This window comes from Moschus berezovskii, chromosome 10 (genome assembly GCF_049115385.1).
Source record: "Moschus berezovskii isolate FMDL1 chromosome 10, NW_MosBer_1.0, whole genome shotgun sequence".
Taxonomy (NCBI): domain Eukaryota; kingdom Metazoa; phylum Chordata; class Mammalia; order Artiodactyla; family Moschidae; genus Moschus; species Moschus berezovskii.
In genome coordinates, this window is record NC_142469.1 from 86,794,999 (window position 1) to 86,813,362 (window position 18,364).

Sequence of the window (18,364 nt, forward strand, 5' to 3'; positions counted from 1 at the left end):
AGTCAAGGCTATGGTTTTTCGAGTGGTCATGTATGGATGTGAGAGTTGGACTCTAAAGAAAGCTGAATGCCGAAGAATTGATGCTTTTGAACTGTGGAGTTGGAGAAGACTCTTGAGAGTTCCTTGGACTGCAAGGAGATCCAACCAGTCCATCCTAAAGGAGACCAGTCCTGGGTGTTCATTGGAAGGACTGATGTTGAAACTGAAACTTCAATACTTCGGCTACCTGATGCGAAGAGCTGACTCATTTGAAAAGACCCTGATGCTGGGAAAGATTGAGGACAGGAGGAGAAGGGGATGACAGATGATGAGATGGTTGGATGACATCACTGACTCAACGGACATGAGTTTAGGTAAACTCTGGTAGTTAGTGATGGACAGGGAGGCCTGGCGTGCTGTGGTTCATGGGGTCGCAAAGAGTCAGACACAACTGAGCGACTGAACTGAACTGAACTGATAGCTGATTAACAATGTTGTGGCAGTTTCAGGTGAACAGTGAAGGAACTCAGCCATATATATACATATATACACACACACACACATATCCGTTCTCCCCCAAACCCCTCTCCCAACCAGGCTGCTGTATAACATTGAATAGAGTTCCATGTACTATACAGTAGGTCCTTGTTGGTTATCCATCATTTTGAATACAGCAGTGTGTATATGACCTTCCTTAACTCCCTAACTATCCCTCCCAGAAATCAGTTTTATTCCATAGAAGTGAACAAGAAAACACGGAACTAAACAAGGAAGGATGAGTACATGGGAAGTTTCCCATGTACTTATCTTTTCAGACTCACCTAACAGGAAGCCCCCCCACCCCCTCAAAAAAGATCACTCAATATTTCAGAGAAAGCTCTAGACTGGAATCCACTGATTTACACACAGGCAATTCTTAGGTAACTGAGATGCAGTGAGTGTCAGAACCCATACTGGGCTGGCCTCCTGCTTTGCTGGCACGCCTGGGTGACTGGCTGGCTGTGCTGACAGTGTAGGTCAGGGGATTATTAGGTTGACTACATGCCCCAGGCTCTTTGTTTTTGTTTTGTTTTAGGAGGGAGAGAGGAAAGTTGACTGGGGCCCCAGAGATCTATGAAAAAAAAAAAAAGACAGAAAAGGAGGAGGGGAGAGAAATGTGCAGTGATAAGTGCTTTTTGTTGTAAAAGTCATGACAAAAAATAAGAGTTTGATTCTGGCAGAAGCAAACTGGCAATGTGGGTCAAGGATTAACCCTCAGAGATGCCAGGATAACATCTCCTGAGACATGTCTCTAAATTACATCAAAAACTTCTATGAAGGATGTGTGAGTATTATACAAACAGCGACGATTGTATGAGTCCTCTCTGTGTATTTTAACCTGATTCGCATGAGTGCTGATGAATAGGGTTCTCTACGTGCATGGAGAGTCATACAAATATCAACCATTTACTTCAAAATATTCTGAATCTAAATAACTGTAACTAGAATAATTCAGGAAGTACTTCTAGCTGTTGGTGCTTTAAAGCAGCTTGCTTTCTCAATTTGATAGTTGAAGGAGTAGGAAAGAAGATGTAATGACAACTAAATAAACACTATTTGGTTGTTAAGAAAGTGCATATACTAATGAGTCTAATGTTGGATTTGTTACCCAATTATTTTAATAGGTACTAGATATACTAAGATTACCTTGATTGTATTGCAAAAGGGATATTGATTGAATTCAAAGCTTTCTACAAATTTCCAAAATTATTTATTTCATTAGCAACAAGGTCCCATTTGACTGCTGCATTTCATATTTTCAGAGTGAAAAGCATTAAGAAATCTCATAACACATGATTTAAACTGGACTTGATGATCTTTAAGCTTCTTTCTTCAAAATTTCATAAATCTTAATTTTTTTTTAAATGTGATGATGAAAACATCCTTTAAAATGTCCTTTAATTTTTGTTTTCAAAAGATTTTTTTTTTCTCCTAAAACTGTAACAGATGAAGCCTCCTACTGTGATTGGCCAATTTCACACACTTTTCTTTGGATCGGTTCGAATGTTCTTCCTTGGGGTCTTAGGCTTTGCAGTCTACGGGAATGAGGCTCTGCACTTCAGTTGCGATCCAGACAAGAGAGAAATAAACCTCTTCTGTTATAATCAGTTCAGACCAATCACTCCACAAGTAAGTTTTCCTGTGTGTACAAATATAAACCTTACTCTAAACCAGATAAAACTGTTTCCTTTTTAAATGTAAAATAATATGTAGACTATGCTAATAAGTATTATTTCTAGAATAATGTTTTTAAAAATTAATCATGTATTTCAGGTAAATTAATTTAAGTAGATCAAAAGTTTCTTCCAATTCTAGCATTCTATTATCTATTGATGTTAGAATTACACTCCAAGTTTGTAATTAAAAAATGCAGATAGGGTAGCTACTGAAATAAAGTATTTCATCATTGTTAGTAATTGTTAGGTAAAATGCAACTACTTTTTCACAATTATTAAGACATCTAAAGTTTTAAACTTTAAACATCTTGAAAATTAAATGAGATATGTCCAGCATTGCTACCTTCATTATATCATTTTTATTCCTCGTAAGACTTACAAAACTTAGAATTTTTAAGTTAGCCTCTATTGAGGGTCAGTACATTTTGTTAGTGTATATTTTCATGACATGCTGATGGATTTGACTAAGATATTTCTGACGTACTTTAGGTGTTCTGGGCATTACAACTAGTGATTGTCCTGGTTCCTGGAGCTATTTTCCATCTCTATGCTGCATGTAAAAGCATCAATCAAGAATGCATTCTTCAAAAACCCATCTACACTGTGATCTACATCCTCTCTGTTTTGTTAAGAATTAGCCTAGAAGTGGTAGCATTTTGGCTTCAGATTCATCTTTTTGGTTTCCAAGTAAAACCTCTCTACCTGTGTGATGCTGTGTCTCTCGGAAAAAAATTTACTATTATAAAATGCATGGTGCCAGAACACTTTGAGAAGACCATTTTTCTCATTGCAATGTATACATTTACTGTCATTACAATAGTATTATGTGTTGCTGAGATTTTTGAGATCATATTTAGAAGATTATGCTTTCTAATTAGTCAATGACCAAAAGGATGATTAACTACCATCATGCCACTATTATTTATCAACCATTTTTACTTAGTTTTATCAGTGAGTACCTCAACTTCAAACATAAATATCTGTTTTTTAAACTTACCTCACTGTGTCTGAAATTTATGTCTAGTATAAAATAAAAGACTAAGTTCTAAGGCAGGGATTCTTGAACAAACCTTTCATTCCATTTTAATTTTTTTCACACATTAAGAAATATACATGGAACTAATTGTAACTCATTTTTTAAATAGTACTTTTACAGAGCTCTTTCATACACAACATCTTAATCGATCACAGTATTTTGGCCAGAGAAACTTCTATCAGCTCTTTTACACTGGTGGAAAAATTAGGCTCAAGGAAGTTAATATATGCATCCAAAATCACACAACCAGACCAGGATTTCAGCTTTCTTAACTTGAAAGTCATTTCCCTCTCCACTTAAGTAAGCAGCATAAATTTTGAGGATGTAATTATTGTTGCACTCATGTAAAGTATAACTTACTGAAGTACAACAGTTGTCAGTTAATTATTAAAAGAGTCATTTTATAATTTGATCACTAACTTGAATAAATGGAGCACTTACATTTTAATATTATACTCATACTGTTTTCTTGAAATTTTTAATATTAAAGTATATGGTAATATGGCCACTAAATAAATAAAAAAATGCTATGGAAAATAATGTGCATGGTCTCTTTGCTTCTTGTTGGAGGAAAAAAAATCCCTCTGTGCTCATAGATATTCTAATACTGTAGTTTCTATATACAAGATTACTGAGATAGAAAATTATATTTATATTGTTAGATTTCCTAAATCACTATGAAATGATTTCTAAGGTATTTTCATATTAATTCAGTGCATTTCTTTTTAACTGCCTGTTTTACCAATAATCATGTCCATATAATATCATTTAAAAACTTTATGTATGACTGCCTTATACTAGTAGTTTATTAGGGAAGTAAGTATCAGTTCAGTTCAGTTCAGTCGCTCAGTCGTGTCCGACTCTCCGCGACCCCATGAATCACAGCACGCCAGGCCTCCCTGTCCATCACCAACTCCCGGAGTACACTCAAACTCATGTCCACAGAGTCGGTGATGCCATCCAGCCATCTCATTCTCCGTCGTCCCCTTCTCCTCCTGCCCTCAAGTATAGTCAGTAAAAAACTAAGCTTTTCAATTTTTGTCTTAAGCATTATTCAACCCACAGTTGATATCATGAAGTTTTACATTTAAGGATTTTTAAATCATTGAGGCTTTCTCCACATGACAGCCCAAGAGAAATTCTACGAATAGCTGCTTAGTATCTGTTATTTAACACGTACCACATTAAAAGTTCAAATATAAAGATAAACAAGACTTAGCACCTTTACAAGACCAAGAATCCACCTGCTAATGCAGGAGACGGAAGTTCAATCCCTGGGTCACGAACAGCCCCTGGAGAAGGAAATGACAATCTACTCCAGTATTCTTGACTAGAAAACCCCGTGGATAGAAGAGCCTGGTGGGCTACAGTCCGTGGGATAAGAAAGAGTCGGACACGACTGACTGACTAACACCGCACACACACACACACACACACACACACACATAAATACTTGGTGTGTTAGTCGCTCAGTCATGTCCAATTCTTTGAAACCCCACAGACTGTAGCCTAACAGGCTCCTCTGTCCGTGGGATTCTCCAAGCAAGAATACTGGAGTGGCTTGCCATTCCCTTCTCCAAAGGATTTTCCCGACCTAGGGATCAAACCCTGATCTCTTGCATTACAGGCAGATTCTTTACCATTTGAGCTACAGGGAAGTCCTTACATAAATAATTCTTAAATTCTATTCTGGGACACAGTGAAATGACTTGGAAACAGTTGATCCTTGGTGTTTCCTTTTAAGTTCTGTGAGATGGGAGCAGAGTAACCCTTACTGAAGGCCCAATTTTGCCCCATTACTAAGGCAAAACCTTTCTGAGTAACCTATGAGATACCCCTTTGATGCTTTGAAAATATTGTTTTTCCACCGTTCTCAAATTCTTGAATTCCCTTCTCAGGCTGGTTGACTCACTGTCTTAGTCCAATTGGACTACTATTACAAAATATCTCAGCTGGATAGGTTATAAACAAAGGAAATTTATTTCTCATAGTTCTGGAAGATGGAAGTCTCAGATCAGGGTGCGGGCATGTTCAGGTTCTGATGAGAGTCCTCCTCTGCATTATAGTCTTGTCATCACAGCCTCACATGGCAGAAAGACCAGAGGGCTCCCTAGGGCTCCTTTTATAAGCACACTAACCCCACTCATGAGGGTTCCATTCCCAAGACCTACTTACTTGACAAAGGTCCCACCTGCTAAAATCATCACACTGGAGGTTAGGATTTCCAAAATATGAATTTTGGGGGGAACACAAACATCTGGCCCATTGCACTCACAGGTGCCACAGAAATTACTGTAGCTACATGAAGCAGGTCTTTGCTGTGCCCAAGGAAAGAAGAGAGAGGGGTAAAAAGACATTCTTCTTGATGGCCTCTTACAAATTTTCTAAGGGAAGATCATTTTAAAAAAAACAGAATTCCCTTTAATATCATTGCCCATTCAAAGATGAACACTTTGATTTATTCTTATTCTGATTCATCCTAGGACATTTTCAAAGTAATGCCCCTTTTAAAGAGAATTTCTACCCGGGCTGTTGGGAAAAGTAACTATTCTCACTTCTATGTGACTCTTGGATATTGTTCCTTTTAATCCTTTCAGGTAGTTCTTTTCCTGCAAAGATGTTACATTGATCAGGACTCAGTCAAAGACCCTCTACAGACCTCTGGGCTCTCATGTTTTGCAGCTTCTCCCCCTGAGGCAGTCTGTCCTGTCAATCTAGCCTCCTTAGCCCTGGACTCTCTCCTCAACTGACAAGGAGGAAAGATAGCATTTCTAAGCCACTAGAGAAGGCAATGGCAAGCCACTCCAGTACTCTTGCCTAGAAAATCCCATGGATGGAGGAGCCTGGTGGGCTGCCGTATATGGGGTCGCACAGAGTCGGACAAGACTGAAGTGACTTAGCAGCAGCAGCAGAACTCTGGTCACCTCTGCTTCATTTAATTAAATAGTGCCTATGTGCAAAGATGCAGATTCTGTGTGTTTGTTTGGACAGTCTTTTTAATTCCTTAATGATCTATATTATTCTATGATTTCATTTTATTAGTAACTATATCAGGATTGCTAGCACACAGCTATATCCTCCTGGATAATAAAGGCTACAAAAAAATATAGCATGTATAACATACAAATATCAGATATTTAATTATATAAAATATAAAAACTGATTTTTCTAACTAAACTGCAAATGTAGCAAAAATGAATAAGAACGTCAAAGCTAAACAAATTACTAACCACTTGAAAATATATTTAAAGATATATTTACAGTTATTGCATAAAAAGTTCTTGGGTCAAATAAGATAATTGAAATTGAAGTTTTTCAGTCTGTTTATAAATGAAAAATGGTCAGGATACTACATGTTAAATCCTATAAGATGTTGCCAAAATTGTAGTGCATGGCAAATTGACAGCAGAAAATACACTTCATATTTAAAAAAGAAACAATAAATGTAATTCAAGCAGCAAATAAAAGAACTTCAAAGTAAAACTAAGGAAAACAAAAACAATTTAATAAGTATAAAGAAAGAAAGTAACAAATTATAAAATAAACAATATACAATAGATAGATCCGAAATTCTTGAAAATAACAATTAGAAAAATGTAGCATATCAAATCATGTGTGCAAGTATATCCTTGTAAGGTTTTATAATATATATGGAGTTATACATTGTCACTTGAAATACACTGTGATAATTTAAAGATGTATACTATAAAATACAAGACAACTAGGAAAGCAAAGACAACAAAATTTTGGCTACTAAGCCAAAAAAGAAAATCAAAACATTCAAAGAATCCAAAAGATGGCCAAAAAGACAAAAAGGAACAAAAACAGAAGGGACAAATTGAAAACAATAACAAGGTAGTAGAATTAGACCTAAAAATATCAAGTTACAATAAATATAAAAGTCTAAGCATTCCAAAGCAAAACAGGGATTGCTGACTACATTTTAAAAAATACACAGATCAAATTATTAGCAAGAAGCTCACTTTAAATATTTAAAGATTTAAATTTTAAAAAATATTTTAATAAATATTAAGATAGGTAATAAAAAGTAGAAAAAGATATATCATGCAAACAGTAAGGATCAGAAAGCTGAATTAGCTATATTAATATATGAGAAAATGCAAGCAGATCTCAGGGTAAGGAATAGTGACAAGGATAAAATAGACATTTCATAATGACTAAAGTATAATTTCATTAGGAAGCATAACAGTTATAAATGTGTATGCTACCAATTAGAAAGTGCCAAAATATAAGAAGCAAAGCCTCCTGAAAAGAGAAACAAATCCAATTATAATTAAATATTTTAACATCAGTAATCAACTGACAAAGTAGAATATCGGGAAGGAAACAGAACACACCAATAAATAACTGGAACTAATTGATATTTAGAGAACACTCTGCCAAACAAAGCACAGAATATATATATTTTTTCAAGTGCATGTGTACCATTCTTCAAAAGAGTACATTTTCTGAGTCATGATAAAGTGTCAAGGATTGAAATCACAATGTAATTAAACTAGAAATAAATAAAAATAAGATATCTGAAATATGCTCAAATATTTTAGAAATGAACAATACATTTTTATGAACCCATTGATCAAAGAAAAAATTACATGGAAAATTTTAAACACAATTTATCAAAATTTGTAGAAAGCAATTCAGTTCAGTTCAGTTCAGTTCAGTCGCTCAGTCATGTCCGACTCTTTGCGACCCCATGAATCACAGCACACTGGGTCTCCCTGTCCATCACCAACTCCCGGAGCTCACTCAAACTCATGTCCATCGAGTCGGTGATGCCATCCAGCCATCTCACCCTCTGTCGTCCCCTTCTCCTCCTGCCCCCAATCCCTCCCAGCATCAGAGTCTTTTCTAATGAGTCAACTCTTCGCTTGAGGTGGCAGCAAATAAAAAGCTATTGGCAGCAAATAAAAAGCTCTAAATATTATGTTAGAAAAAAAGAAAGTTCTAAAATGATTTTAGCTTCCACTTCAAGAAATTATTTTTAAAAACAGTGTAAATATTAATTAAATAGTAGGTAAATAAAATAAGAGCACAAAACATTGAAATAGAAAACTGAAAGATAATAGAAAAATCAATGAAATGAAAAGATGGTCTTTGAAGAGGCTAGTAAATTGATCAATTTCTAGTTAGCCAAACTGAGATAAATTTGAGAAATATATTCTTTCAGAATAAAAGAGAAAATGAAAATTACTTATAAATGAAAAAAAGGGACATCACAACAGAACTTTAAAAGATTATAAGGAAACGCCATGAATAATGTTACGTCAATGAGTTTGATACTTAGGTAAAATGGAAAAATTCCTTGAAAGACACATATTACTAAAAGCTGACTTAACTATAATCAGAAAATATGAATATCTCTACACAAATTAAGGAAATTAAATTTAAAAATCAAAAGTTTTCCCAGAAAGAAAATATCAGGCCCAGATATCTTCAGTGGTGAATTCCATCAAATGTTTAAGAAGAAAAAAATACAATCTCTTTAGGGACTAGGAAGGACTGTTTTCCATGTTATTGAATGAAGCTAGTATAACCTTGATATCAAAAATGCTTAGCAAAAACAGTTTAGCATATGTAATCCAGCAGTACACATAAAAGATTAGACATCATGTTCAAATAGGATTTATCTGAGGAATGAAAGGTTGCTTTGACATTCAAAAACCAATTGATGCAATTCAACTAGACTAATGGAATAAAAGAAAAACTCACCTAGTCATCTTAATAGATGCAGATAAAAGCACTGGATTACAAAACCATTTATTAACATAATGAACCAAACAAAAACCCATATCTCTAACTGTAAGAGAATTAGCTAAGCTTGATAAAAAGCATCTAAAAATACCTACAGGAAATATCCCACTTAATAATAGTGGAAGAATAAATAATTTCCTTTTAATCAGGTAAAAAGATAAGGCTGTACTTTTACACTTTTGTTTAGCAATGAACTGGAGGCCGATAAGACTAAACAAAACAAAAAATACATACTCAAATATACAGTTCAGTTCAGTCACTCAGTCTTGTCCGACTCTTTGCAACCCCATGAATCACAGCACGCCAGGCCTCCCTGTCCATCACCAACTCCTGGAGTTCACTCAAACTCATGTCCACAGAGTCGGTGATGCCATCCAGCCATCTCATTCTCTGATGTCCCCTTCTCCTCCCGCCCTCAACCTTTCCCAGCATCAGAGTCTTTTCCAGTGAGTCAACTCGTCGCATGAGGTGGCCAAAGTATTGCAGTTTCAGCTTTAGCATCAGTCCTTCAAGAGAACACCCAGGATTGATCTCCTTTAGAATGGACTGGTTGGATCTCCTTGCGGTACAAGGGACTCTCAAGAGTCTTCTCCAACACCACAGTTCAAAAGCATCAATTCTTCGGCGATCAGCTTTCTTCACAGTAAAACTCTCACATCCATACATGACCACGGGAAAGACCATAGCCTTGACTAAGTTGACTTTGTTGGCAAAGTAATGTCTCTGCTTTTTAATATACTATCTAGGTTGGTCATAACTTTCCTTCCAAGGAGTAAGCGTCTTTTAATTTCATGGCTGCAATCAGCATCTGCAGTGATTTGGAGCCCAAAAAAATAAAGTCTGACACTGTTTCCACACTTATTCACTAATGCAGTAAGACAAAAAATATAAGATATACAGATTAGAAAAGAAGAAATATGGTCTTTAGTCACAGACATAATCATGAAATAGAAAATTCTAAAGGACATACTAAAAGTTACTAGAATTTGTAATTATCAAGGTTAAAATTTCTGTAGAGTAATAAAAATGAAATTGTAATTTTAAAATATCATTTATGATAATATTCATAAACATAAAACAGATAAGAGATAAATTTTACAACAGATGTGCTAAAGCTGTACGATGAAAACTAAAAAATAATGTTGAAAGAAATTAAAATTGTTTTAAATAAGTGGGTTTTTGGTTTGGAAGCCTTAATCTTTTATAATTCAAGTCACTTGAAACTGAGGTGTTGATCCTACACAATTTCAGCTAAAATCCCAGCAAGCTTCTGTAGCAATTAAGAAGCTGCTTTTAACATTTACACGGAATACAAAAGACCTAGAATAGCCAACATAATTTTGAAAAAGTAAAATAAAAGTAGACAACTTGCATTATGAACTCTTAAGACTTATTATACAGTACGAATGAATGCACATGAAAAATAGAAACAAACTCACAGGTATGGGGGCTTCACTGGAGGCTTGCTGACAAAGAACCCACCAGCCACTGCAGGAGATGTGGGCTCAGTCCCTGGGTCAGGAAGATCCCCTGGAGGAGGAAATGGCAACCCACTCCAGTATTCTTGCCTGGAGTATTCCATGGACAGGGGAGACTGGTGGGTTACAGTCCACGGAGTCACAGAGTCAGACACAACTTAGTAACTAAACAGCAACAACATGACTTCCTACAAAGGTACAATAATCAAAACAGTGTAGGGCTGGCATGCAGATAGGCATAGTGATTACAGGAATAATAGATCAAAAATAGTTCAACACATATATAGTTATGTATTTTTTAATTCTCCAATATAACTTAATGGTGCTAGAACAACCAGATATCCATGCTGAAAAAATAAACAGCCTTTTTTTTTACCTTTATCCCTGTCTCAGCCATGGATGTGTAGATGGAACTGGCCAAGTCATTGGTCTTCTCTTTTAATTTTCTGCTAGTAACTGTAAGAGGGGGGGAAAAATCTATTTTAGGAGGTGATAAACAATAAGAATGTGAGTCTCACATATTGGAAGCCAAATTTCTACCATAGAGAATGTACCCAAAAGAAACAGCTATAGGTATATACCACCATTACATTGGCTGAACCCTATCATTTCCCATAAAAATATGTGTGACCACAATCAGAATAGAAAGTTTTGCTGTGAGATGACCACACTGGAGTAGTACACTGGAGTCCAGGGAATGGGGCAAAGCATTTAACTTTTCCCATCAAAACACCCGCAGGTCTGGTCTCTCTCCCTTTTCTTCTTCCTGTGGTTGCTCCTACCCCCTATCTCTGCCCTTCTCTAACTTGCCAAAATTCTACCCCAACCTGGAAGGGGATATCAGATCCTTCAGCAACTAATTAGAGTTGGACGGAGAAGAGTTTAGATATCTCTTCATAGTAAAATATCAGAAAATTCTTAATAGAAAATCACCAACTGCAAAATTCAACCTCATGTTTTTAGTATTTACTTCACAGCATAATTTCCATGTGCTGTTATGTTAACAATGTCTATTCAGTTCGGTTAAGTTCAATCGCTCAGTTGTGTACGACTCTTTGTGACCCCATGGATTGCAGCACGCCAGGCTTCCCTGTCCATCACCAACTCCCAGAGCTTGCTCAAACTCATGTTCATTGAGTCGGTGATGACATCAAACCATCTCATCCTCTGTCGTCCCCTACTCCTCCTGCCTTCAATCTTTCCCAGCATCAGAGTCTTTCCAATAAGTCCATTCTTAGCATCAGGTGGCCAATGTATTGGAGGTTCAGCTTCGACATCAGTCCTTCCAATGAATATTCAGGACTGATTTTCTTTAGGATGGACTGGTTGGATCTTCTTGCAGTTGAAGGGACTCTCAAGAGTCTTCTCCAACACCACAGTTCCAAAGCATCAATTCTTCGGCGATCAGCTTTCTGTATAGTCCAACTCTCACATCCATATGTGACTACTGGAAAAAACACAGCTTTGATTAGACAGACCTAAGTTCTCCAAAATATCAATTATCCTCTGGTGAAGGGAGTACAACACTTAGAAAGAAGACAGCATGTGTTGGCAGGTGGAGCAAAATCCCAGAACACTGATATTTAGGCTCCAACCCAGAACAATTATATCTGAAAGTCTGGGGGTCTGGGGGTGAGAAGGAGACCTAGATATGAGCTTCATAAGAACTTCTACGGTGAACTTTAAGGAGAATCACAGATGAGATTCAAGAAGTAATAGAAAAAGAGTACCTCAGAATTTATAAGGACAAAGAGACAATTCTGCTTTGCTTCATTAATTTCTCTATGAATCTAGCAACTTCTGACTGGATAGTGTAAATAGAGGAGAAAAAAAACCATACTATTGTTGCATGTTCGGCTGCTTTAACAAAATACCACAGACTGGGCAATTTATAAGCAACAGAAATCTATTTCCTACAGTTCTGAAAGTTGGATGGTCAAGATTCAGGTCCCAGCAGGATCAAGTTCTAGAGGGAGCCCTCTTTCAGGTTGTGCACTGCTGATTTCTTGCTGTATCCACAAAGTGGAAGAGCAAGTTAGTTCTCTGGGGTCTGTATTATAAGGGTATTAATCCCATTCACGAGGTCTCTGCCCACATGAGCTAATCATATACCAAGGGCCCATATCCTGATATCACTTCAAGCATTACCTTTAAACATATGAATTTGAAAAGTGAAAGTCAAAGTCACTGAGTCGTGTCTGACTCTTTGCAACCCCATGAATTATACAGTCCATGGAATTCTCTAGGCCAGAATACTGGAGTGGGTAGACTTTCTCTTCTCCAGGGGATCTTACCGACCCAGGAATTGAACCAGGGTCTCCTGCATTGCAGGCAGATTCATTACCAGTTGAGCTATCAGGGAAGCCCATGAATTTGGGGGAGACACAAATATTCAGTACATAGTACATACATTCTTAAGAGGTAATAAATATGTTGCTCAAATTGGGGAGAACACAGAACTCAGTTCTTTGAAAAGGAGGCAGCCCCCTGAGTAAGGTGATGTACTCTGCAAATAGGGGTGGAAAAAAGATGTTTGTTTACTGGAGGTAATACAAGGACATTGAGCAGGTTCTGCTGAGGTTTGGGTGAGGGTAGGGTGGAGTGTTGATTAGAAAGTAGTAGGCAGAGGGAAATTTCAGAGTTTGAGATCTTGTTTCTTCAAGTGACGTGATTTCAATGAAAACCAGTTTTAAGATGAACTCTCAAAACTGGGAACTGAGATAAAATGAAGATGAAGGTTACTGGAGGGAGTAAAAAAAGTGTAACATCCTGAAAGTACGCATGGAGAAACAAGAAAAAGGATTAATGTCACTGATGATAGAAGGAAAAGTTGATGACTACCTACAATGGTATAAGTCAGCAGCATTGAGCAAGAACTATTACCTGAATGCCTTATTTGTGCATTGACAAGATAGTAACTATCAAAGAACTCTGCAAAATGTTCATTACTCTCCAGAAACAAGCTATCTACAAATTATTAATTCACTAGTGCATACACCCAGCTTAGAACAAAAGTTCAATTATCTTTAAGCTTAATGGGTAGCATTTATGTTGAAAAAGTATCTGGTTATTTTATCTAATGTGTCCTTATAGAAGTGTAATTTAAAATTTTAAATACGTCTCTTCTCTTATGCAAGAATTCAATTCAAAGTTTCTAAAGTCAGAGAGGCTTCTATGGACGCTATTAATATAATGTGAGGAACTGGAAACCATAATTCCTGAAGGATGTCAAAGGCAATTCATCTCTTCACCTTTCCTCCCAATCAATAAATATCATTTTCTTCCTGTTTTTCCCTTTCTACCAGTCCTTCAGCCACAAAAGGGGGTCGATGGCGAAACAAAGAGAAGTAAAACAAAATCTCTCGTCCCTCCTGCCAGCAGCCAGCAGAGGGCGCCGGTGCCATAGGCAGCGGGATGGTCGAGGCGCTCAGCCTCCTCTGGGCTCTAACCGCTAAGTGCCAGGCGAACTGAGGTTGTCCCTGCTGCCAACCCGTAGTTGCCTCGCTGTCGCTGAGCAACGGGGAAATGGGCGGGATTTGCCGTGCGCGTTCGTGCGGGCATCCTCCCAGGCGGAAGCGGAAGTGTCGGCGGCCGGCGAGTAGGAAGTGGTGATTCCTGAAGAGGAGATGGCTGCTCTTGCTACACTCCCCCCGCTCCCCCCACAGTTTAAGAGCATACAGCATCATCTGAGGACGGCTCAGGAGCATGACAAGCGGGACCCTGTGGTGGCATATTACTGTGAGTCCTTCCGAGTCTCCGCGGCCCTCCTTGGCCTCCGGGCCCACCCCCTCGGTCCCCTGGTTCTTAATGCCGTCCCCGCCTCTCTAGCTTTGGACCTGAGTTTGACCTCTGACCTGTCTTGGGAGTCCCTTGGGGCCCCGCCCTCCTCAGGGATCCCCACGTTTTCTGCCCCCGCCAGGCCTCAGAAAGGCAAAACTTCGAAAGTACTTTAGCGTCCACCACCTATCGAGTCTTGTGCTTAAATATTTTTAAACGGAATACATGGACTCATGAACTCGGAAACACAGTGTTCTAAAGTTTTCTCCCTGTGTGTACACACAAGAGCTTTCTGTCTCCAACAAAAATCCTGAAATTAACCTGGGTAGTTAAGTAGCTGAGTTGGGGCTAAAAGGAAGGTACCTGTTCCAAAGACAGTAGTGATGTGGGCAAAAGGAAGATTGACTAATTGAAAACATTGTAATGAGTGTGGGTTAAATATGACAACTTGTAGGCCCATTCATAAGTAGAGTGGCTCCTACAGAACAAACACTTGTATTTGCCCGTTTCTCCTTTCGCATTTAAACTGCTGTCTCCTACCAATGAGAACTTTTAGCCTTGATTTTGAGTAACAAATGAGATTGAGACATTTGGTGACATACTCTCACTTTGGTTGTGATACATATAATCTACCGTTGATGAGAAACACAAATCAAGCTTGTTCACAGTTTTTCCTTTGTGCTAAAGAGAGTAGTTCTAGTATAGGTTATTTTATATTCCACATTGTAACTTTGCTGCAAATAAAACAAGTGACCAAGCAACTGTAGTATGCTGAAAAGGATTTTTAACTTTGAGAAGCTCAGTATAATGTGTCCTCTATTATAGACAATATAAGGTTAGCTGAAATATGGTCGGCTGTCATCCTGGCCATATACCAGGTGCACCCCACTTTCATTCCTCAAATATGTAAGGCCCTTTCAAACCACCACATTGTTCTCTTTCTTGGAATATCTACCTTTTTTCCACTTGGCAAACTCCTTAATTCAGATTCTAACTCAATTGTCACCTCTTCTGTGGGCAGTAAGATGATTACTCTCAAGGCTTTACCTCCTCGGTTTGTTGATATCATAACAATTTTTGCGTTATACTTCTTTTTCAGGTTCCTCAAGCAGGGACCATTAGTCATTCATTCAGCTTGTATTTATTGAGATTTTACCTGTATGAGTATCACCAGGCACTGTGGCTACAGCATTCATGAAGCTTACATACTATGGGGTGTGGGGTTTAAATAATATAATAGAATAGGTAAATTATATAGAATATTAGAAGATTGTGAAGAAAATTAAAGCTGGGAAAGAACAGGGAGTACCAGGAGTAGGGTGGTGAGGAAGGGATTTCATTTTCAGGGTGGTCAGGGAAAACTTCACTGAGTTCACATCTGAACCAACTTAACAGGAGTGAAAAACAAGCTTGGCATCACCTGGGCAAGAGTACTCTCCATAGAGGGGATAACAAGTGCAGAAGTCCTGAGGGTAGGGGCTTGCTTAAAGGAGGATCAAAGTGACTATTGTAGCTAGAGTGAATAGAGCAAACAGAAAAACGATGTGATTAAAATCAGAGAGGTTATTTCTTATAACAATGAAATAGGAATCCTTGATTCTGTCTAAAAGCAGTCCCTCTTAGTGGGCTCTGTTTTCTACACATTTGTCACTATCCTGGGGGCCCTTTATTTCCTTTGTCACTGTCCGCCCTCTTTTGCTGTTTCTTTCTAAACTTGCCCGGGTTTCCTTTATTTAAAAAATAAAAGGCACTTTCACTGTGACATTCCCGTAGAGTTGCAGTCCTGTCTGCCCAACCTCAAAGCTAGGCTTGAAATAGTTGTCTGTAGTTGTCTTTAGATCCTTACCTCATAGATCTTTTCAGCCCATCACAGTCTGGTTTTCAATGCCATTATTTCACTGAAACTGCTGTCACAGGGTCAAGAACCATGATTTTTATTGCTAAAACCAGGTGAAATTTAAAAATATTTTTGTTATGAAGCATGTGCATGTTAAAGAACATATATGATGTGTATCTACGGTTCAAGGAATAGTAAAATGGATGCTAATATACCTACCATGCTTGCTGTTATTAGACTTTCAAATTTTTGCTTATCTGGTGAGTGTGAAATGATGTCTCACTGGAGTGAAATTTGCAATTCACTGAGTCTTTATAAGGTCGAGCATCTTTTCATATGTTAATTAACCATTTGTGATTTCCTATTGAAATACCTGCTTATGGCTTCTGACCATTTTCTATTTCATTGTTTTAATCTAGCTACTGATCTTTTGGTATTGCAAATGTCTTCTCAAAGTTTATTTGAGAAGTTTGATGGATTTTTCATTCTATTTATGAAATCCTTTGATATGCAAAAGTTCTTAATTTTAAAATATGACCAATTGAGTAATCTCTTCCTTATGATTTATGTTCCGATTTTCTAGGTCTTGATTTCTTTTTGTGTACCTTATTTGAGATTTTGGCTTCCTGAGTTTGTAGATAGGTGTCTTTCATCAAATCTAGAAAACTCTCTGCTTTCAATTATTCAATTATTTCTCTGCTATCTCTGTTCTTTCCTTCAGTTTTAATTAGACATGTGTTGCATTTTCCTCCTTTAACTTCTTTGTCTCTTAATGCATTGATAGTTTGTGTCCATTTTCTTTCTATGCTGCTTTCTGTGTAATTTCTCTAGGTCAGTGTTCACCTCCATATATTCTGTTGTATAACCCATCTGTTGTGTTTCTATTAATATTTTCACTTTTTATTTCTAGATGTCCTCTTACTTTGTTTTTAAATTAGCCTCACCATTTCTGATAATCTTTTAACTGTTTTAAAAGCATTCATTTCTTTAAGTGCTTTAAAAATATTTGCATTTATATTTCCTTTCCTTCCTTTCCGTCGCTCAGTCGTGTCCGACTCTTTGCGACCCCATGGACTATAGCCTACCAGGCTTCTCCATCCATGGGATTCTCCAGGCAAGAATACTCTGCTAATTACTGTATAGGTTATATTTTAGGTCTGATTCTGCTGTGTAACAAAAAATGCCTCATGACAGTTTTTTTCTTGTGACTTAGGCTCTAGAACTGCTAAACCAGTACTCTTCAAACTTCAATATGCAGTTATTCTACAGGAATCATTTTTACATTTCGCAACTTCTGAGTTTCGTCCCTGACAAAGTTTCTTTGGTCAAGGTGGCAAAGTAGTATGCTTCCCTTTATTTATTTTTTTATTATATCTTGTTCTCAGTTGCCCTTTTCCTACTTTAAAGAATAAAGGCAGACTCTCCTGCATCATTAGTATTTTTATGGTGTATTGTTCTGAAGGAGAAGGTGGAAAGTCCTCCAGGGTGTCCAGAAAAAGAGGACAGTTCTAACAAATTGCTGGTGTTGGTGAAACCTCCATTTATTAAGCTATTAGTTAGAGCTTCTTGTCTTTATGTGTCCTATTTGGAAGAAAATCATTCAGAGCACAGAATAAGCCTCTATTTTAAAATGCTGAGCATGGGAAAGAAAGGATGTCAAAGGAACATTCTAACATACAGCTTTTTATAAGGGGAGTCACCTGGAGTCATCTCCTTTCAGGAATAATTGGTCAAGAATGAATCTCAGAAGACGGAGGAATTTTTCTTAGCTGTTAGCAGCCATTGTTCAATCATTTTGGATTTTATCCAGAGGAGTGCAGAGGGGCAGTTTGCAACCAAGGTCAAGTGCAAGATGGTGTGGAACGTGTTGTCCTTGTTCTTGGGGAACACGGTAAGGCCATGTTCAAAACTGGCCTGTGTTGAAGTTTCAAAATGGTAAGAGTTTTCATTATATGATCTTAGCATTTTGTTCTCTGTTCCTTATCAAAGTGTCATTCATGAGGTCAGTTCAGTTCAGTTGCTCAGTCGTGCCCAACTCTTTGCGACCCCACGAACCGCAGCACACCAGGCCTCCCTGTCCATCACCAACTCCCAGAGTTCACCCAAACCCATGTCCATCGAATCAGTGATGCCATCCAACCATCTCATCCTCTGTCGTCCCGGTCTCCTCCTGCCTTCAATCTTTCCCAGCATCAGAGTCTTTTCAAATGAGTCAGCTCTTTGCATCAGGTGGCCAAAGTATTGGAGTTTCAGCCTTAACATCAGTCCT

The 18,364-nt window shown here is 37.7% G+C and overlaps 2 protein-coding genes across 5 annotated transcripts in view; both read left to right on the forward strand.

Annotated features, from left to right (window-relative positions):
- Nucleotides 1-1,264: 1,264 nt before the first annotated feature.
- GJE1 (gap junction protein epsilon 1) lies at nucleotides 1,265-3,080 on the forward strand. Its single transcript, XM_055433575.2, has 3 exons — nucleotides 1,265-1,303; nucleotides 1,966-2,148; nucleotides 2,685-3,080. Exons 1-3 carry the CDS (start codon nucleotides 1,265-1,267, stop codon nucleotides 3,078-3,080), a joined length of 618 nt encoding a protein of 205 aa, XP_055289550.1.
- A 10,965-nt stretch (nucleotides 3,081-14,045) lies between these two features.
- VTA1 (vesicle trafficking 1) overlaps nucleotides 14,046-18,364 on the forward strand; it is a 71,181-nt gene continuing 66,862 nt past the window's right edge. For 2 of the 4 annotated variants that reach the window (XM_055433572.2, XM_088840789.1), the window contains exon 1: nucleotides 14,046-14,219. In XM_055433572.2, coding sequence (XP_055289547.2) covers nucleotides 14,108-14,219 — 112 coding nt within the window. In that variant the 5' untranslated portion in view covers nucleotides 14,046-14,107. Of the gene's footprint in view, nucleotides 14,220-17,815; nucleotides 18,031-18,364 lie in introns of all 4 variants that reach the window. The other 2 variants (XM_088840790.1, XM_055433571.2) reach the window with 2 other exon arrangements.

Bases quoted from the DNA above. Each gene is read 5' to 3' on its own strand.
- GJE1 (XM_055433575.2), top strand. From the start codon at position 1,265: ATGTCTCTAAATTACATCAAAAACTTCTATGAAGGATGT. The intron at 1,304-1,965 runs GTGAGTATTATA...AAACTGTAACAG, and splicing joins AAAACTTCTATGAAGGATGT to ATGAAGCCTCCTACTGTGAT. The intron at 2,149-2,684 runs GTAAGTTTTCCT...GACGTACTTTAG, and splicing joins TCAGACCAATCACTCCACAA to GTGTTCTGGGCATTACAACT.